The 22,018-nt window shown below is 39.1% G+C and overlaps 1 protein-coding gene across 1 annotated transcript in view; it reads left to right on the forward strand.

The window, feature by feature from the left end:
• Positions 1–21,596, forward strand: part of SUMF1 (sulfatase modifying factor 1) — a 95,974-nt gene extending 74,378 nt beyond the window's left edge. The window contains exons 8-9 of the mRNA XM_040492114.1: positions 9,756–9,815; positions 20,470–21,596. Coding sequence (XP_040348048.1) covers positions 9,756–9,815; positions 20,470–20,580 — 171 coding nt within the window. The 3' untranslated portion in view covers positions 20,581–21,596. The remainder of the gene's footprint in view (positions 1–9,755; positions 9,816–20,469) is intronic.
• Positions 21,597–22,018: the final 422 nt, after the last annotated feature.

Raw genomic sequence — 22,018 nt, forward strand, 5'->3', positions numbered from 1 at the left:
TCTTCAAGCAACTTCAATTGTCCTTTAATGGCCCTTTTTATAAAGGGAGTCTATACTTGTATTAGCATATATGAATGTGTTATTTTTTTTAGGATTTTGTTATGGAAATGCTAATTAGTAAGAGTAGAGAGAATGTTATCTTGCCAGTCATGATACCAACTAGTGTGTGTGTGTGTGTGTGTGTGTGTGTGTGTGTGTGTGTGTGTGTTTGTGTGTTTGTGTATGTATGTGTGTGCACATGAGCAGATAATCTAAATAAATGTTTACTTTTCACCTAAAAAATAATTAACATGCAAATTAACAAAGTTTAACCCATACTAAGGAAAAAGATTAGTTAGATAGAAACTGACTAGGCCCACATTTGGATTTAACAAAGACTTCAAAGCAGCTACTATATTTAAAGAACTAAAGGAAAATGTATTCAAAGATACAGTAGGAAATGTGATGTGAGTCAACAGAGAATCACAATAGACAAATGCAAATGATTTAAAAAAAGTGAAATTTATGGAATTGAAAAATACAATAACTGAAATAAAATTTCCCTAGATTAACTCAGTAGATTAGAAATAGAAGAAGGAATCAGTGAACTTGAAGGTAAATAAAGAGGAATTTCCCAAGCCAAAGAATAGAGAGGGGAGAAAAATTGGACACAAATCAGTAGAGCACTGTGTGACAATATCAGGTGCTTCAACATAATTATGTAACACATGTATAATAGGAGTCCCAGATGGAGAGGAGGGAGAAAAAGGGACAAAATATTTTTTTTTTTTAGTTTTTTTTTTTTTCAACGTTTATTTATTTTTGGGACAGAGAGACACAAAGCATGAACGGGTGAGGGGCAGAGAGAGAGGGAGACACAGAATCGGAAACAGGCTCCAGGCTCTGAGCCATCAGCCCAGAGCCTGACGCGGGGCTCAAACTCACGGGCAGCGAGATCGTGACCTGGCTGAAGTAGGCCGCTTAACCGACTGCGCCACCCAGGTGCCCCAGGACAAAATATTTCAGAAGAAATTGTTTAAATACCAAATTTGATGAAAATTATCTGAAAAATCCAAAAAGTTGAAATAACCTCAATTTGGATGAACACAAAGAAGAATACACCTAGACAAATCATAGTTACACTATTGAAAAACAAAGATAATATTTTGAAAGTAGAAAGAGGAAGCCCCTTAACACATATAGGGCAAGAGTAATGTGACTAATGGCTGATTTCTCATCAGAAACAATGGAAGCCCGAAGATGGTGTAGTGATAGATCCCAAGTGCTGAAAAAAACCATCACCTAAGAATTCTGTGTCCAACAAAACTATCCTTTAAAAACGAAGATGAAAGAGGTTTTTCTTCTGGTTCTGGCAAAGTGGAGGAGACATACATTTCCCTGTTCCTCCCACTAAATGTAATTAAAACTCTGGATACTACAAATAAAATAAATGTAAGAAAGGTGAAAAGAAGGGTGCCTGGGTGGGTCAGTCGGTTGGGTGTCCAACTCTTGATCTCAGCTGGGGTCACAATCTCGCAGTCTATGTGTTTGAGTCCTGCATCAGGCTCTAAGCTGACAGTGTGGAGCCTGCTTGGAATTCTCTCTCCCTCCCTCACTGCCCTTACCCCACTCGTGTTCTCTCTCTCTCTGAATGAATGAATGAATGAATAAATAAATAAATAAGATAGGTGAAAAAAAGAAAGAGTACCTGTGGACCTTAGAAATGAAATGGTAGTGAGTTACATGCATTTTCTCTTTGATCCATATGTCTCAGAATTGGAGCTGAGGAAACCAGCAACCTACAAATGCCAGCAGATATAGATAAAGTCCCAAGGAAAGCCTGCTCTATCTAGTTAAAAGAGAAAATAGGAAGGGGGTAGTCTAACCATACAGAAAACTTTTAGGCAGTAACCACTCTATTCCATCCAAATGCTGCATAAAAAATCGTGTTCTCATCCAAGCCTGCAAAGTCCATGTGGAGAGCCTAGACTTGCACCCTCATGAGTCTGTGTTGAGGTGCCATAATACCCCCACCAGGGTGGCATCAGAGAAGGTAAAGTAAGGACAAGGCCTTTCATCATTGCCAAGCAGTAATACTGCCACCCTCACTGTGGTGTAAGTGGAGACTTTGTGGGGAACCAGAGCTCTCCCCTCCATGTACCAGTAAATAACGAGAGTCTCTCCTGAGGTGTCAGTGGAAGCCATGTGGGGAACCTGGATTTCTACTTTCACCTGGCAATAATGAGATCACTCCCTCCCTCCCTTCCCCTGCCAGCGTGGGTCATAGAAAGCCAGGTGAAACAGCACGGTTAAATAAGATTCAGAGTCTTGCAACATAATAAAAATGTATTCAGGTTTCAACTGAATAATCATTTAATCATACCCAGAACCAAACGGAAGAAACAATAGATGCTAACACTAAGATGGCAGAGGTTTTAGAATTTTTCCACCAAAGATTTTAAAGCAGCCATGATAAAGATTCTTCAGTGAGCAATTAAGAACATGCTTGAAACAAATGAAAGAAAAATGGAAAGCTTCGGGAAAGAAATAGAAGATATAAATGAGAACCAAATGAAAAATTTAGAGCTGAAAAATAGAATAACCAAAATAAAAGCTTTGTGAATGGGCTCAAAAGTAGAATAGGAGGGACAGAATAGCAACAGCACGAACAACAACAACAAACTCAGTGGACTGGAGACTAGAATAAAAGAAAGTACCCATTCTGAACAACAGAAGAAAAAAGAGAAAATAAGTGAACGAATGAGCCTCAGGGACCTATGTGACTTTAACAAAAGATCTAACATTTGTGTCATGGCAGTCCTGGAGGAGAGAAGGAAGAGGGTGGGGCTGAGGGAGCACTCAAAGTAGGTACTGGATGCATACCTCCCAGACTGAGGAAAGACTTAAACCTGTAGGTTCAAGAAGTTAAGTGAACCCTAAACAGGACTGTCCCAAAGAAATCCATACCAAGACATCATAATTAAACTGCTGAAAATAAAAGACAAAGAAAAATATTGAAAGAAGGCAGAGGAAAGAATACCTTACCTATAAGGAAAAAGTCAAATCGAATGACAGTGGACTTCTCATCAGAGATCCTAATAAAGGCCCGAGGAAATGGCATGATAGTTTTAAAGCGTTTTCTCTCATGTTTTAAAAATTTTGTTTGATGGTTAAAGCAGAAATTATAGCATAGTCTGATGTGTTTCTAAATGTATTTAGAAGAAGTCTTTCATACATTATTTTTTTAATGTTTATTGTTGAGAGAGAGAGAGAGAGTGGGGAAGGGCAGAGAGAGAGGGGGAAACAGAATCCGAAGCAGGCTTCAAACTCGGAGCTGTCAGCATAGAGCCTGACTTGTGGCTCAAACTCACTAACCTCGAGATCTTGACCTGAGCCAAAGTCAGATGCTTAACCAACTGAGCCACCCAGGTGCCACCATACAATTACATTATAAACAGGGGAGGCTAAAGGGATATAAAGGGAGATACGTTTTCTATGTTTCACTGGAATTGGTAAAATAACACCAGTAGACTCTGATGTTTTATATCATCACAGTTTTATATATATGTTTACATGTCACATATATATCTGTAATGTAGATATAAATGATAAGATATAAACTGTGATTTATATATAAAACTGTGATCTATGTATAAAACTGTGATAATATACATGTATACACACACACACATATATGTATATGTATATATATATATAAATGTACACTCAAAACTCTATAGGTAAGTAAAAATGGATTTCTTAACAAAAATGTTTAGGTAATATATAGGAAGACAGGAAAAAGCAAACAGAAACAAAATCATAGAGAACTGACAGAAAACAACAAAATGGTAGATTTAAGTTCTAACATATCAATAATTTCATTAAAAGTACAGGCTCTAAATATATCAGTTAAGAGACAGATTGGCAGTGGGGACTAAAAAATATAACCTAATTATATACTGTCTACAAGAAACTCATTTAAAATATAATGATGTAAGTGGACTGAAAACAAAATGTTGGGGGACACCTGGGTGGCTCAGTTAGTTAAGTGTCCAACTTCGGCTCAGGTCATAATCTCATGGTTCGTGAGTTTGAGCCCTGCGTTGGACTCTGTGCTGACAGCTCAGAGCCTGGAGCTTGCTTCGGATTCTGTGTGTCCCTCTCTCTATGCCCCTCCTCTGATAGCACTCTGTCTGTCTCTCAAAAACAAATAAACCTTAAAAAAAAAAAATGTTGGGACAAGAGATACAAACATTAATTAAAAGAAAGCAGGGATGGCTATATTAATACATAAAGTAGACTTCAAAAAATTTTTCATGTTTACTTTTGAGAGAGACAGACATAGTGTGAGCAGGGGAGGGGCAGAGAAAGAAGGAGGCAATTTGAAGCAGGCTTCAGGCTCTGAGCTGTCAGCATAGGACATGGGGCTTGAACCCATGAACCATGAGATCATGACCTGAGCTGAAGTTGGAAGCTTAAATGATTGAGCCACCCACACACTCCTATAAAGTAGACTTTAAAGCAAAGCAAGTTTCCAGAGTCAAGGAAGGATATTTTATAGTGATAAAATGGTTAATCTAACAAGAGGAAATAGAAATACTTAAGAATTTTTTTTAATGTTTATTTTTGAGAGAGAGAGAGACAGACAGAGTGTGAGCAGGGGAGGGGCAGAGAGAGAGGGAGAGGGAGACACAGAATCTGAAGCAGGCTCTAGGCTCTGAGCTGTCAGCACAGAGCCTGATGTGGGGCTCTAACTCATGGTCCTTGACCTGAGCCAAAGTCAGATGCTTAACTGACTGAGCCACCCAGGTGCCCCAGGAAATAGTAATACTAAATGTGTATATACCATTGAATACAGCTGAGACATATGAAGCAAAAACTAATTTAACAGAACATTCAAAGAAGAAATAGACCAATCCACAATTGTAGCTGGAAACTTTCATGCCCCTTTCTCAACAATTGATAGTATAATTACATAGAAAATCAGCAAGGACCTAAAATAACAGTGATACAATCAGTGGATAGGATCTAACCAAGATTTCTAGAACAATTACCCTACAACAGCAGAATATCCATTCAAGTAGTCATGGAAAATATACCAATGGAGACCACATCCCACACCATCATATAAACCTCAGTACATTTAAAAAGTTTTAATTGTATATAGTCTCCAGCAACAGTGGAGTCACACTGGAAATTCATAACAGAAATAAAATAGGAAAATCTCCAAACACTTAGAAACTAAACAACACACTTCTAAATAATCCATGGGTCATAGGGCAAGCCTCGAGGTAAATCAAACAGTGCACTGAACTGAATGAGAATGAAGACGTAGATGAATGTGTTACCAGCGAGGAGTGGCCCACATGGCATCCTCCCGTGCCCCAGGACCAGATGCTCGCTCCAGGTAACCAACTCCCCACTGGGACACCATGTATAAGAAAATCAGAATAAATGCTTGATTCCGTGTTATGTTCTAAGCAAAAGTGATAGTGCAATAGACTCTTACAGAAATGCCTCATGCCTCATTCTTTTTAATAGCTGTTTAGTAGTCCACACTGTGGACTTTATCAAACAGCATGTTTTTTTTTTTTTAATTTTTTTTTCCAACGTTTATTTTTCGGACAGAGAGAGACAGAACATGAACGGGGGAGGGGCAGAGAGAGAGGGAGACACAGAATCGGAAACAGGCTCCAGGCTCTGAGCCATCAGCCCAGAGCCTGACGCGGGGTTCGAACTCCCGGACCGCGAGATCGTGACCTGGCTGAAGTCGGACGCTTAACCGACTGCGCCACCCAGGCGCCCCCAAACAGCATGTTTAATAGTAGTGCTTTTTGACTCTTTGCTGACTGATGAAAATTTGTCCAACTCTGTCCTTTCTGTTTTTTCCCTTGTCATTGTGTTGGGTATAAAAAGGAGGGACAGGGAAGTGTCTCCTGACTACACAAAATGTTGTTGTTAGTTCTCTTATGAAATACATCTTGGCAGGCCTTGAGCATGTTGGCCACCTTCCTTCCTGCAGGCTTGTTTCTCATTCAATAAGCCAGTCATACTGATGAGGGTTCTGTGGTATCTTGTGTGGATTTTTCATTATTGATGGCCTTCATGCCTTCCTACGTGTTTTGAATGAAGATATATTCCCCTGCACTAACACTCAGAGATTGCTTCTTTATCTCTTTTCCTGAGAACTTTAGCTGCACCTTGGCCTTTTGGGATTATTGGGGCAGACATTTAGAACTTGCAGTTTTGGGGGCACCTGGGTGGTTCAGTTGGTTAAGCAACTGACTCTGGATTTTGGCTTAGGTCATGATTTCACAGTTGGTGAGATCAAGTCCTAAAAGTTTGTTAGTGTAACATTAAGCATTTAAGGCCATGGAAATACTGCGACCCTGCTGTGGAATGAAGAATAGACAGTGGCTTAGTCTGTGACTGTTTCTAAGTACCTGGAAATGCTTAGAAAACATGAACTTCTGACCACATAGTTAAAATTTGCAAGTCAACCCAAAGCTATCTACACATTCAATGCAATCCCAATCAAAATTGCACCAGCATTCTTCTCAAAGCTAGAACAAACAATCCTAAAATTCATATGGAACCACAAAAGGCCCCGAATAGCCAAAGTAATTTTGAAGAAGAAGACCAAAGCAGGAAGCATCACAATCCCAGACTTTAGCCTCTACTACAAAGCTGTCATCATCAAGACAGCGTGGTATTGGCACAAAAACATAGACACATAGACCAATGGAATAGAATAGAAGCCCCAGAACTAGACCCACAAATATATGGCCAACTGATCTTTGACAAAGCAGGAAAGAACATCCAATGGAAAAAAGACAGTCTAACAAATGGTGCTGGGGGAACTGGACACCAACATGCAGAAGGTTGAAACTAGACAACTTTCTCACACCATTCACAAAAATAAACTCAAAATGGATAAAGGACCTGAATGTGAGACAGGAAACCATCAAAACCCTAGAGGAGAAAGCAGGAAAAGACCTCTCTGACCTCAGCCGTAGCAATTTCTTACTTGACACATCCCCAAAGGCAAGGGAATTAAAAGCAAAAATGAACTACTGGGAACTTATGAAGATAAAAAGCTTCTGCCCAGCAAAGGAAATAATCAACAAAACTAAAAGGCAACCAACAGAATGGGAAAAGATATTTGCAAATGACATATCGGACAAAGGGCTAGTATCCAAAATCTATAAAGGGCTCACCAAACTCCACACCCGAAAAGCAAATAATCCAGTGAAGAAATGGGCAGAAAACATGAATAGACACTTCTCTAAAGAAGACATCCACATGGCCAACAGGCACATGAAAAGATGCTCAACGTCGCTCCTCATCAGGGAAATGCAAATCAAAACCACACTCAGATATCACCTCACGCCAGAGTGGCCAAAATGAACAAATCAGGAGACTCTAGATGCTGGAGAGGATGTGGAGAAACAGGAACCCTCTTGCACTGTTGGTGGGAATGCAAACTGGTACAGCCACTCTGGAAAACAGTGTGGAGTTTCCTCAAAAAAATTAAAAATAGATTTACCCTATGATCCATCAATAGTACTGCTAGGAATTGACCCAAGGGATACAGGAGTACTGATGCATAGGGGCACTTGTACCCCAATGTTTATAGCAGCACTCTCAACAATAGTCAAATTATGGAAAGAGCCTAAATGTCCATCAACTGATGAATGGATAAAGAAATTGTGGTTTATGTACACAATGGAGTACTACGTGCCAATGAGAAAGAATGAAATATGGCCCTTTGTAGGAACGTGGATGGAACTGGAGAGTGTTATGCTAAGTGAAATAAGCCATACAGAGAAAGACAGATACCATATGGTTTCACTCTTATGTGGATCCTGAGAAACTTAACAGGAACCCATGGGGGAGGGGAAGGAAAAAAAAAAAAGAGGTTAGAGTGGGAGAGAGCCAAAGCATAAGAGACTGTTGAGAACTGAGAGCAAACTGAGGGTTGATGGGGGGTGGGAGGGAGGGGAGGGTGGGTGATGGATATTGAGGAGGGCGCCTTTTGGGATGAGCACTGGGTGTTGTATGGAAACCAATTTGACAATAAATTTCATATATTGAAAAAATAAAAAAAAATCTTTAACTTCAAAAAAAAAAATTGCAAGTCAGTGTGTTAACCATGCTTGGAGAAAACATGATTCTTTTAACTTCTGCCACTTTTGTCTGAGCCCTTGACACTAGACAAGTAGTTGTCAAGAAAAAGGAAAACTAAGATAGGCAGCATTATTCAACCGTCTCTTGTGTTCAGTAGACAAAAAGTAGGCAGCTGTGTGATTAGTTGATTTTTTTTTGCATAATAGGGGAAAAGCAAAAAGAATCCTGTAGCCCCCAAACTTCCCGTATGTGGTTCTGGTTTGTGGGAGGTTATTGGTACTTCTCAGATGTTCTTTGCATGGCTAATCTGATGTTGAGGCCCTTTTATCCTGGCAACTGAAGTTTTAGGATGTTCATTTCCAGTGCACTTCTATCCAAAGCTCTCCTTAGAAAAAATAGTCTTACCTCTTGGCTGGCTGTTTCTGGCTTCAATTTTCATTACAGTGGTAGTCACTGTGTGTTCTTGCCTCCTCTTAGGGATTGTCCAATTTCCTCCATTTCTGGTCCCATTACAGGGAGTGTAATGGACTCAAACCAGCTGCCTGGGTGTGAATCCTTGTTCTGCCACTTGCTTAACTTACATCAGAAGTTGTTATGGAGGGGCGCCTGGGTGACTCAGTCAGTTAAGTGTCTGGCTTTGGCTCAGGTCATGATCTCACGGTTCATGAGTTCAAGCCCTGTGTCTGGGCTCTGTGCTGACACTTCAGAGCCTGGAGCCTGCTTCGGATTCCGTGTCTCCCTCTCTTTCTGCCCCTCCCTCACTCACATTTTGTCTCTCTCAAAAATAAACAAACATTAAAAATTAAAAAAAAAAAGTTGTTGTTATAGAGAGGGGTACCTGGCTGGCTCATTTGGTGGAGCATGTGACTCTTGATCTTGGGGTTGTGAGTTTGAGCCCCATGTTGAGTACAGAGATTACTTAAAACTAAAATCTTAAAAAAAAGTTGTTACGGAGATTACATGGGTTAATATTTGCATCCATGCTTGGTTCATAGTAAGCACTATATAAATCTTTTTGGAAAAGATAAACTGTGTTCTATATCTTGATTGTGGTGGTGGTTACATGCCTATACATTTGTCAAAATTCATCAGGCATGTGCATTTAAAAAGGCTTAACAAGGTTAAAGTTTACTGTACGTAAATTATACCTCAATAAACCTGACCTAATTTTTTTTTAAAAGATAAAAGGCAAATTTCCTCAGTCAGCAAAGGGTTTACTAGGTGTTACACAGTAGGATTATAAAAACATAATTCAAAGAGACTAGCCAGTCTAGTTGAACAAGTCAGTTGTTATGCAGGATAAATTTGCATATCAGCTTGAGAAGGTGATATAAAAGATACTGCCAAGCAGCTTGTTAGTCATCTAGGTGAGAAATGCTATTACCGGGGTTTAGAGGTGAGATTGCTTACTATAGTCATAAAGATTTTATCAAAGTGGGAACCTGAGCGGGACCTTAAAGGATGGGTAGGATTTGGAGAGGTGGGCATTTGGGAAGGTGCATGGGTTCAGGGGTTTTCTGCCCACAGGTGGAAAAGCACGTAGAAAGTTAAGGCAGCTGTGGAAGAGCTGGTTGGACTAAAATGAACTCTCGGCCAGTCTCTGAGGAGCATCTGTGTTCTCTGGGCTAATGAGTTCTCTTAATCCACAGAAAGGCCCCCCTTCTGGGAAAGACCGGGTGAAGAAAGGTGGATCCTACATGTGCCATAAGGTGAGTCAGGTCATTACATTCTGTTTTGGTGTACTCACAGCTCATTAATGGAACCACTGTCATTAGCCCTAAAATGTCCCATCACTTCTGTGAATATATACCTATCTTCATCAAAACCAAAAAAAAAAAAAAAAAAAAAAAAAAAATAGTCATCTCAAATTGGGACACAGGCATGGGGAAAAACAGCAGAGGTTGTGAATCTTTTGTTAACCAAATTCCATCTGTTGAAACTTGATCCCTTTGAGAGACCTTTATTGTCCCCTGAACCAGGGTGGGCTATATACTATTTCCAGCATGCTTATTTGGAAGTACACCCTTAATTTATTTGAGATTATATCTGGATACTCTGTGGAGATTAAGGTAGGGTTAGAAATGGAGGGTGGATTGTGCTGTACTGGAATGGAAACATCACAAATGTTCTAGGTATAATGGGTGTGCTCTATGAAATAAGCATCAATCTCAGAGAGTGTTTCTGCTCTTTGGGCTATGATTTCAGTGTCAGAACTGGTTGTTCTTGGGTAGTCAGCGTGAGTTGGTGTTTCATGAATAACCTTTTTAAGGAGTTTGGAAATTGAATACCACCTCTCCCTTTTTTCTTTAAATCATATATTTTTAGTATCTCCAACACTTGAGCTTCTTTCTATCCCTATGCAAAGATGGCATTTTGCAGATGGTTATTACAAGAAGTTTCCTATGGTAATTCAGTCAGTCCAGGCAGTTAGAGACTTAAAACAACCTATCAGGGCTCCATGTTAAGTTACTAATTTAACGATGGATGTACTATCAAACTTTACCTTAAAACTGTGGTTCTCAAACTTTATTGCATGTTATAATCATCTGGGATCCATAAAAAAGACTGTTGCCTGTTTCCCCACTCACTTCATTTTGATTTCTCTGGAGTGTGGCCTGGGCTTCAGTATTGTAAAGGTCTCAAGGGGTTTAAAACATTCTGCAAAGTTTGGAAACCACTAGTCTATAGAGAATCTCTGGGGGTGCTCAGTCAGTTGAGCATCTGATTTTGATTCAGGTCATGATCTCGCAGTTTGTGGTTTCAAGCCTCACCTCGGGTTCTGTGCTGACAGCTCAGAGCCTGGAGCCTGCTTCAGATTCTATGTCTCCCTTTCTGTCTCCTCCTCCCCACTCACACTCTGTCTTTGTCTCAAAAATAAATAAACATAAAAAAATGTTTTTAAGAGAATCTCTGTAGATTGTATGTGTGTCTTCTGTATTTCTTAAAAATTTTAATTCAGTTATTTAAGTGAGGTTTATAATTGAGTTTATTTTATGCTTTACACCTACATTTATAACAAGATGCATAGAAATTTGTCTTTACAATTCTAATTTTAACTTGAAATAAAAACATTGCCCTAGGTCACTCAGTACTTTTAAATGTTCACATACATTAGTCTTTAGTCCCAGATTTTTTCTCTTATTCAAGCTGTTACTTCAAGTATATTGAATCTTCTTACTGGGGAAATGGAATTACATGAAAAACAGGTGAATTTCTCTTTGAAGAATAGTATCTCAAAACCTTAATTACCTCCAGTTGTGTTTCTGACATATGGCACTTTTAAAAATTGAGAATCCATTTACTGTGTAAGAATTGAGGACCAGAAGATTTTCCCTCAAGAAAGTAAGAGAAAATGAAGCTTGTAAAAAACATTTAAGTGTGAACACTAAATGTATTTCATTGCCATGCATATGAATGTGTTTACTTTAACATTTAATATTATTTGCTTATTTTAAATCTGTATTTTCATAAGCTTCTCAGTTTATTATTTTAAAATATTTTTTATCCTAATACATGTTTTTAATAAATAAATATACATGGTATAATTGGTTTATCTTGTGTTCTGCAACCTTTGTCAACTCATTTGTACTAGTAATGTTTTTGTAGATTCTGTTGGTTTTTCTGCATAGCTGGTTATATCATCTGTGAATATAGACAATTTTACTTCTTTTAAAATATTTATTACTTTTTTCTTGCCGTATTGCATTAGCTAGAACCTTCAGTATAGCATTGAATATGACTGGTAAGAACAGACATTTTTGCCTCATTTTTTATCTTAAGGGGATAAAAAATCAACTTTTCAAAATTAGTTATATTAGCTATAGTGTTTTCAGAGATGTTCTGTATAAGTTCAAGGAAGTTTCCTTCTATTCCTAGCTTCTTGAGAATTTTTATCAGAAATAGATATAAATTTTGCTGGATGCCTTTTCTGCAGCTGTTGAGATGTTTGTATGGTTTTTCTTTTTCACCTGTTAATATGGTGAATACATTCATAGATTTTCAGTTTTCAAATGTTAAACCATCTTTGCCTTCCTAGAGTGTGCTAATTTAGGTATGATGTATTATCATGAGGTATGATGTATTATATTATGTATAAATTATGGATTCAGTTTGTTAAAATGTTGAGCATTTTTGCATATATGTTCATGATTGGTATTGGTCTCTTGTTTTCTTGTTGGGTGTTGGTATCAGTGTACTGTTGGATTTATACATTGAATTGGTAAATATTCCCTTATCTTCAATTTTCTGGAATAGTTCATGTAGAATTAGCAGTATTTCTTCCTTAAATGTTTGATAGAATTCCCCCACCCCAGGGAAACCATTTAGGAGTAGAGTTGTAACCATAAAATTAATTTAGTTAATAGCTACAAGGTTATGCAGATTATATTTCCTCTTGATTAATCTCTGGGAATTTGTGTCTTTAAGGAATTTGTTTATTTCATCTGAGTTGTTGAATTTACTGGCAAAATCTCTGCCCTGCTGTTTGTCCATTTATATTTAATGTGATTATTGATATGGCTGAATTTAAATTTGCCCTTTTGATATTTTTAGTCTTTTTTGTCTCATCTGTTTCTTTTCTCTGTTTTTGACCTCTTTTGGTTAAGCATTTGTTATCGCTCTATTCTCTCCTTTGGTTTATTAGCTAAAACTCTTTGTCTTAAAATTTTAGGGTTTCATTTAGAGCTTATATTACATATCTTTAGCTTTTCTTAATCTACTTGCAAGATAAATTTTAATTTAGTTATGCTCAGAGTGATAGAGTATTCTAGAAGAGGAATAGCAGAGTAACAAAACATGGTTAGATCCATGGGATTTTTCAGAAAACAAAACAAAACAAAACAGTAGCTCTAGGATCTTGGTCAAGTTAATTGTAGATGATGGAGGTAATTAACATCAGTCTGTCAGGAGAAACAACACAGTGTTGGCTGTGAATTGCTTTCAGAGCACTTATCCTTTCCACTAGATTAAGAGTGGCAGCTATTATTAAATTATTGAGCTATAGACTCTGAAATTAGATCTGAGTTGGAGTTCTATAACTTCTTGCTAGTCTGTTGTCTTAGGAAAATTACTTATCCTTTCTCAGCCTCAGTTTTCACGTTTGTAAAATGCACACCATAATTGCACCTACTGTATGGTTCTTATGAGTAAAGAATGGACCAAGTATATAAGCATGACTAATACCATCATCATTAACCATCATGTTTGTTATCATTAGATTGTTTTTTCCCCCTCTCCTTTTGAATAAGGAGCCAACCAATGAACTAACTTGAGAGGCAGAATCCTTGAAATGATTCTTTCGGCATAGGTGAAGATCAGTAAAAGAAAGGAAATTGCTGTAAAGAAAAAGAAATGTTGAAGTTCATTTCGAAAAAAATCACCCTGCTTAGAAGAGGACTTACTTTTGATCACGGACCAGAGCTAGTTGGCATGATTAAAGTAAGCTCTGATGATTATTCATAACTTTTTGAAAGTCCATCTGAAGTACAGCTTTAGTAATGAGAAGAGAGCACAGAATGAAAAACTATGAGTCAACACAGCATTGGGTTAAGAGCCTAGACTCTGAAATCGGATTGAAAAGGCATGGATCCACCACTTACAAAACCGGGTGACCCTAGGCACACTATTAGCATCTCTGTGCCTCAATGTTTCCTGTGTATACAATGCAGATGTGAATAATACCTTCCTCAGAGGATTAGTGGGAGGGCTAAGTGAATTAATACATGTGAACTTTTTAGAACAGTTCATATAGTAAGTACTCAAGAAATATTAGCTGTTGTTCTTGGACGTTGTTAGACTAATCCCTGTGGGGTATTTATCCCAACTCATAATATGGAGGAAATCCTCACTCTCCTGCCATTTTACACCAAGATTAGTAAGAAAGGAGTTGATTTAGTTGTCAATGGCAAGAGCAGTGTATGTGAAATTGAGAGACCAGGATTCTGCTGAGGTGATTTTATATAATGATTTCTTTTTCTTCACAATGAGCTATAATTTCCTTAAAACTTCCCTTTATTCCTGAAACTTATCTTCTCATAAAAACCATATTGCTCTCCCACTTGACTTCAGAGCCCCAAGGCTGGTAAGTCATTATCTTAAATGGATTGTTTCTGAGTCCAGGATCACATTCTTAGTGTAGATATTGAGATCAGTTTTACACAATAATTATCCATTTTAATGAAAAGGGGCTAATACAGGTCCTTGCCACTACCTGTGTTCTTAATTAGTAAAATGACCCATATTTCAGCCACTCAAAGACCTAACATCATTAATAACCATTTTTGGTGCTAAAAGTAGAGTTGGAAAAAAAGGAAAAGCAATGAGGACATTAAAATCAGGCCATTTTCTGCTTTAAATATGTGTTCCATTAGTTGCCCATTATTCGAATTTAAAATGAACTACTTACTAATAAATGTTTGCTGAGTGAATGAGTTCATTTGAAATGGAATGATGATGTGAACGGTCTCTCTTATGGTGGTCCTGACCTCCCAAACTTTAATTTACAGTGAGCCTTGCTTTTTAGGGCTCAATTCTTCACAGCCATTTAGGTTAATGGAAGATTTTAGGGTCTGCTGTGATCTCATAAAGACTAGCTCTTTTTGTTGTCACTGATTTTAAGCTTGTTTGTTTTACAGAAGCAAACATTCATTACATGAAAATTAGAAAATAATAAACATAAAAATGAAAATAAAAACCACTCATCCTGCTTCCTGAAGTAAACTGTTGATAGTATTTTACCCACACTTTTTGGTACACTTCTATTTCTTCCCCCCCCCCCCCAATGGAATTATTCATTATGTGCCAGGGTCTTCAGATACGGCTGTTGTAAAAATCTCTTACGTATCATGGATCTTTTTTCTACTATCTTATGTCACAGCCTCACGTTCCTTCTGAACACAGTGCTCCAGGCAGGCATGGTTTGTCAGAGTTGTTACAGCCTGCGTTTTGTGGCATATGGACAACATCTTATTTTAAAATAGTTTTTTTATATAATTTGAGGGATAAGTTGCATATAGAAATATGCCATCCAACAAAGACCTTAGTCCCATGCCTTCCTACACATATTCCTCATTTTTCCCATTTTTATAGCAAATACCTTTGGCATTTATGTAGCAAATGCACAGTTGACCCTTGAACAATGTAGCACTTAGGGGCACCAACCCCCCAGGCAGTTAAAAAGCCACATAAAACTTTTAACTCTCCCCAAACTTAACTACTAGTAACTTCCTGTTGACCAGAAGCCTTATCAAGCACATAGTTGATTAACACATATTTTGTGTGTTATATGTATTACATACTGTATTCTTTAAAAACTTTTTTTAATGCTTATTTATTTTTGAGGGAGAGACAGAGCACGAGTGGGGGAGGGGCAGAGAGAGAGGGAGACACAGAATCTCAAGCAGGCTCCAGGCTCTGAGCTGTCAGCACAGAGCCCAACGCGGGCTCAAACACATTGACCAGAAGATCATGACCTGAGCGGAAGTCGGACACTTAACCGACTGAGCCACCCAGGCTCCCCTTACATACTGTATTCTTAAAGTAAGTTAGAGAAAAGAAAACAATAAGAAAATTATAAGGAGAAGAGGAAATACATTTACAGTAGTCCTGTATTCATTGAAAAACTGTACCTAAATGGAACTGTGTAGTTCAGACCCATGTTGTTCAAGGGTCAGCTGTAAATCCATATTCGGATACTGGCAGTATTATCTTTCCAACATAAGGTTTTAAGACCTGTAGAGAAGCTGGCTATTGCTTTTGTTTTAGTGAGAAAGCAGATGAACCCCAAAATGTCAGGTAAGACGAAGTTAGTTTCTATAATTAAGAGTGTTATGTTCATTATAAAGTAACAGTTACAGTAACTTCCATGTGTCTGATGCTTTGCTTTTTTATGTCAAGAGAAGATAAAGGATTTTTAAAAATGTCTTTTAATGTTTATTTTATTTATATATTTATATACAGAGAGAGAACGAGTGGGGAAGGGGCAGAGACAGAGGGAGAGAGAATCCCGAGCAGGCTCTGCACTTAGCAGTGCACAACCTGTGAGACGAGACACTCAACCGACTGAGCCACCCAGGCGCCCCAAGATGAAGCATTTTGACATTTTCCCATTAATAGCCCCATTTCATCGATGGGGGGACAGATTGAGAAAGGCTTTACCTGAGGTTAAATCGCTAATGCGTCTTGGATTTTGCTCTTTCTTTTCATAAATTAGTGCAATGTTTGTCATGATTTCCATTTGTATAAAGCCCAAATTCTTTCTGGTGAGAAGACCACCTGTAATGTAACTCCATCCTATTTACCCATGTTTCCTGCTTTTTATCACTTATTGTCTTTATACAGTGATTGCTTTTGCCTGGAATTACTGTTCTCCAAACCTTTGGGCAACTCAGCTCATCTGGCACCACCTCAGATAGGCCTTCCCAGGACACCTTGTCTAAAGTAGCCACTTAGTCAGTGCCACTCCTCTCTCCCTATTTTACTTTCTTCCAAGCTGACCACTACCAGAAACCATCTTGAATTTATCCATTCATTTATTGTCTAACTAATCCCTGTTGAATGTAAGCTTCTTGAAGACAGTTGCATTGTCTATCTTGTTCCCCATCTTATCCCTCGTGCCCAGAATAGCATCTAGCATGTTGTGAAATCTCAAATATTTAATGAGTAAATAAACCCTGCTCTGACATGACCAGGCTATGGCCTTGCTATCCCCTTAAGTTGCCTGAATTTTTCCATTTTCATGCCTCTGATGTCATTGTCTTCTCTACTTAATATACCTTCTTTCTTCCTTTCTGAATTCTATAAATCATTGCTGCTCAAACTGCAGCCTATTGGTCCCATAGCATCAGCAGCACCTAAAAGCTTGTTAGAAATGCAAATTCTTGGACTCTGCACCACATGTACTGAATTAGAACCTTTAGGTGTCTGGCCTGGGAATAGGTACTTAAGCTCTTCAGGCTATTCTTTTTTTTTTTTTTTTTAATTTAAATCCAAGTTAGTTAACATAATAGTGTAATAATGATTTCAGGAATAGAATTTAGTGAGTCATCACTTACATATAACACCCCATGCTCATTCCAACAAGGCCCTCCTTAATTCTCATTGCCCATTTAGCCCATCCCCTCATCCAGCACCCCTCCAGCAACCCTCAATTTGTTGTCTCTATTTAAGAGTCTCTTATGGTTTGTCTTCCTCTGTTATTTTTGCTTCCCTTCCCCTATTTTATTGTTTCTTAAATTCCACATATGAGCAAAATTATATAATTGTCTTACTCTGACTTATTTCACTTAGCCTAATACATTCTAGTTCCATCCACATTGTTGCAAATGGCAAGATTTCATTCTTTTTGATTGTCTTCAGGCTATTCTTAAATGTATACTCAAGTCAGAAGACCGCTGCTGTAATTATGTCAATCCAGCCATGACCCGGTTTTGCCTTCTAGAAGTCTTTACTAAAGACTTTGGCATTCTACAAGGGACAATTCCTTCACCTGAATTAGTAAAACAAAACAAAACAAAACAAAACCCAAAAAAACAAAAAACCTCAGACTCTTATAACCCTAGCCTGTTTTATAACCGTTTGATGTACAGCCATTGTTTCCACAACCAGCCTGTGATCTGCAGCAGGACAGGACCATGCGTACGGTCAGGCTTCCTCTAGGCTGTGCACAACAGGCAATCGGGAAGTGCTTGCTTGTTTTCTGCCATGTGTGGTGCAGTTATGGAACAAGAATGTCCATGTCTAGATGCCTGCCTCTCCCTGAATTTGATTCTTGCTCCAGTATCAAATTCACTACACATAGTTGGTAGCACAGAGTCCTGGATTGTCCCCCGGAGTTTGATTCTAGAAATACCAAAGCACTGCTTGACAGCAGCCTGGTGAGTAGGGCCTCTGTGGGATGAGACTTCTGCTGCATCCCCCTGTGTGATAAATTAGACATTTTAGAGCTGCATGCCAGGCACAGGCAGTATAGCAGATGCCATCAGCTTTTCACTCTTCCAGGTATATTTTTTTATTCATCTTCCCTCTCTCTGCCTGAGTATTGGTAATATGTTATATTCCTCACTGACCACAGGGAAAATGAGAAAATTGGTTGCTACTGTTTCACTATCTATGGAAGACAAACCACTGTGTCTTTCTTTTTATGATAGATGTACTCTGGAGAATTTCTGTGGCAGCTTTGGAGATAATTTTTTTTATTTTTAATTAAGAAATGTTTTTAATGTTTTTTTGATTTGAGAGAGAGGAGGGGCAGAAGGAGAGAGTGAGAATCCCAAGTAGGTTCCATGCTCAACACAGAGCCTGATGAGGGGCTCAATCTCAACAACTGTGAGATCATGATCTGAGCTGAAATCAAGATCTCAGCTTAACTAACTGAGCCAACCAGGCACCTCAAGAGATCATTTTTATGCAGGTTAGAAACACTCACCTTTTGTTTGCGAAAGGAGAGTAAGAATTCAGAAAAAAATAAAAACCTCTTTCATGCAGACCTATTTCCCCCACCCCCCCACCGCCCCCCGCAATGATCTCTCCTTCCTGAGTCCCAAAGTTTCTTTGTGTAGTAGTTTCTGTAACTACCTGGCAGAGGCTTTAGTTTCACTGGGCCGACTCAGCCTTAATGCTCATGCTACACAAGATAACTAGTTTATTTTCATTCTCTGTTATTTTGGATCAAAGTACAGTCCTAGGATATGAAAGTTCTGTGCATGGTTGTTTTTGGAATGTGGAAACTTTTGATGTATTTAAGTCAGCTGTGGTTATTCACTGAAACCTACTAGGTGCCCATCCATGAGTGTTAGTCCTTCTTATTTGTGCAAGTATGCATGTACATGCAGGATGAATGCATTAGAGGTGGGAGAGGAGCATGAGATGTGCTGTCTTTCCATCTAGGAGTATAGAATCTTGCCTCAGAGGCACATGCACCATGGTCAGACCTGGGTTCGAATTCTGCTTCCTTCAACAACTATGTCATCTTGGATGACTCATTTAATTCCTCTGTGCTGTTATGATTAAATGAAATAACACTTGAAGTGTCTAACATGCCTGACGTGTACTAGGTGCTCAGTGTCTGTGTGTGTGTGTTTGTGCACATGTATATATGTGTTCTCTGTCCCTGTAAAAGAAAACAGATACAAAACATCCACACACACAGCAGTGTGTAGCCAATCCAAAAGCAGTGTATTTCAAAAAATGTTTTTCACAGCCTTTCATACTTTTTATGTTCCTAGGCTTGTTTTTTAATTTTTGCCAATCTGAACCAAAAAGAATGAAATCTTGCCATTTGTAGCTACGTGGATGGAACTAGAGGGCATTATGCTAAGTGAAATTAACCAGTCAGAGGAAGACAAATATCACATGATTTTGCTCATATGAGGAATTTAAGATGCAAAACAGATGAACATAAGGGAAGGGAAGCAAAAATAATAAACAGGGCGGGGGACAAAAGTAAGAGACTTTTAAATACAGAGAACAAACTGAGGGTTGCTGGAGGGGTTGTGGGTGGGGGGATGGGCTAAATGGGTAAGGGGCATTAAAGAAGACACTTGTTGGGAGGAGCACTGGATGTTATACGTAGGGGATGAATCACTGGATTCTACTCCTGAAATTATTATTGCACTATATGCTAACTAACTTGGATGTAAATTAAAAATAACTAAATAAAATTATTTTTTGTCAGTCTGTTGAATATTTAATATGTTAATGGTACTCATAATTAATATTTCCTTGATTGCCATTTAGCTTTACTTTTTGCTTTAATGTCATATACTGTAAATGTAAAAATAACTTTTCAAATTATAAAAGTAACATACACTTATTGTGGGAAATTTGAAACTCCACTGCGCAAATATATTGTGGTCCGTTTTGAATCATCAGTCTTGTTTCCTTGACGTATATAATTGTGTAGCTTGAGATCATACCACACACACAGTTTTGCATTCTGACTCTTTCATTTAACTGTGTGTGTATCGCGAGAATCTCCTGTGTCATTAAGTATTACATAAAAAACATGACTTTTAATGACTGCTGAGTAATCCAGCTTGTGGATGTGCATAACCTCTGTAGTCATCGGTTGTTCCTTTTTTTTTTTTTTAACTGTTCTAAGCAATGCTGGTACTAGCATCCTTGCACCGTGTCTCTGTCTGTTTATAAGGTAACTACTGGTCAAACTGGACGTGCTGCCCTCTTCAAAACATACGTGCTAAGTAGGCCCGAGGGGGTGTTTGGGGTGGGGCGGGGCGCGGGGAAGCCCTGTCTCCAGGTAGGCATGACTTCCCCGTAGCTGGTGCTCGGGTGCAACATGCATCTGTCAGTTTAGAGCCTTTAAGCGAGAAACTAAGCACTCTCCCCTTTCCCTTCGTCTCTATGCAGTCCTACTGCTATCGGTACCGCTGTGCCGCTCGAAGCCAGAACACACCCGACAGCTCTGCTTCCAACCTGGGCTTCCGCTGTGCGGCCAACCGTCAGCCCACCACGGGCTAAGAGCCAAGAAGAGCCTTCCTACGCCCAGAAGTCGCATCTGCCCCGCCCTTAGCTTTCCTCAGAACGCTGAACAACCAACCTCGAGTGAAGAATCCCCACTCCGAGCTGGGTTACATACCTGCCCAGGGGCCAAAGGAGCTGCCTCGTGGGACCAGACTGCTGACCTGTGTCAGTGTGCGTGCTTTATGGTGTGCCGCACTTCTGGAGATCATCGCTGTGCTTGAGTTTGGAGAGTCTCTCAAAGAGGAAGGGGGTGAAGGAGACCCTGGGCGAAACTTCAGAAGGCATGGGTTCTTCCCAGGCTCTGCCACCAGGGCTAGACCTCAGGGTCCCACACTTGACCTTCTGGAGCCTCCATGACCTCCTCTATCCAGTGGGGGGGATGCACAGCATGATCTCTGAGGCCTTCTCCGACAAATTCTACGCGTATATTAGATTCTATTGTGATTTCATAGTAAGAGTTTATGACAGATTATTTTTTAGCTATTTTTTTCCATGTGTGAACCTTGGGTAATACTAATCATGTAAAATAAGAGTTCTCTTATGTATTATTTTGAGAAAAGGATGGGGTGGTGGAAAAGGTGGTGGTGATGAGTCTTTATATTCATACTGCACTTTGTGTTTTCAAGGAAATCAGTGTCTTTTACATGGTTAGGATGAATCCCACGTGGGCCCCTGGTGGTGCACTCAAGTTCAGCAGTCTGAACATGCAGGAATGTCTGTGGGGTGACTCTACTGTGCTTTATCTTTTAACATTAAGTGCCTTTGGTTCAGGGGGGCGGTTATAAGCCCTATATCCCCCCCTCTCCCCAAAGCCTTCGGTGAATGTGAAATGTATGCTACACGAAGAAACGTTTAATTCTAGATGGAGGAGAAGAGGAAAGAAAACCTTGAATTAACTCTATTCAGGGTATCCAGTATTTTATAATAGGGAAGTAGGACATCTTGTTGGCCGTGGAATATCAGATGCTCTGAATCCTGCACTATGTCGAATAAACTGGTATCTGCTAAAGGAGGCTTCCTTCTCCTCTTGTTTCTCTCCATTGTGTTTTCTTTTAAAGAAATGTCTTTGTGACATGTATGTATTTTGTTTGCTGTAAAGCTTTCATGTCCATTGGATACTTGACAACTTTGATGTGTGAGCAGTTTGCAGGAATTTTTGTTCCAGAAAGCAAAACCATTTGGCCAGGAACCTTACTATAACCTTGCTTCTTTGTGCCTCAGTAGATGGGGCAGAGGCAGGGGCGTTTGCCTCGGTTGGTGGTCCCGAAAAACCCGACAGTTTCGCTTGTCAGGAGAGCACCTTGTTCTAAAGCGATGGTTCTCAACCAGATGTCCCTTCATCAGGATCCCATCCTGATTCCCCAGCCCTTGAAGACCCCCAAAAGACGGGTCATTTGAAAGAAATGGCTCATCTTTATGTCAGTGTTCAAAAATT

This window comes from Herpailurus yagouaroundi, unplaced genomic scaffold (assembly GCF_014898765.1).
Source record: "Herpailurus yagouaroundi ecotype Mexico unplaced genomic scaffold, PumYag 183, whole genome shotgun sequence".
In the NCBI taxonomy this organism is placed as follows: Eukaryota; Metazoa; Chordata; class Mammalia; order Carnivora; family Felidae; genus Herpailurus; species Herpailurus yagouaroundi.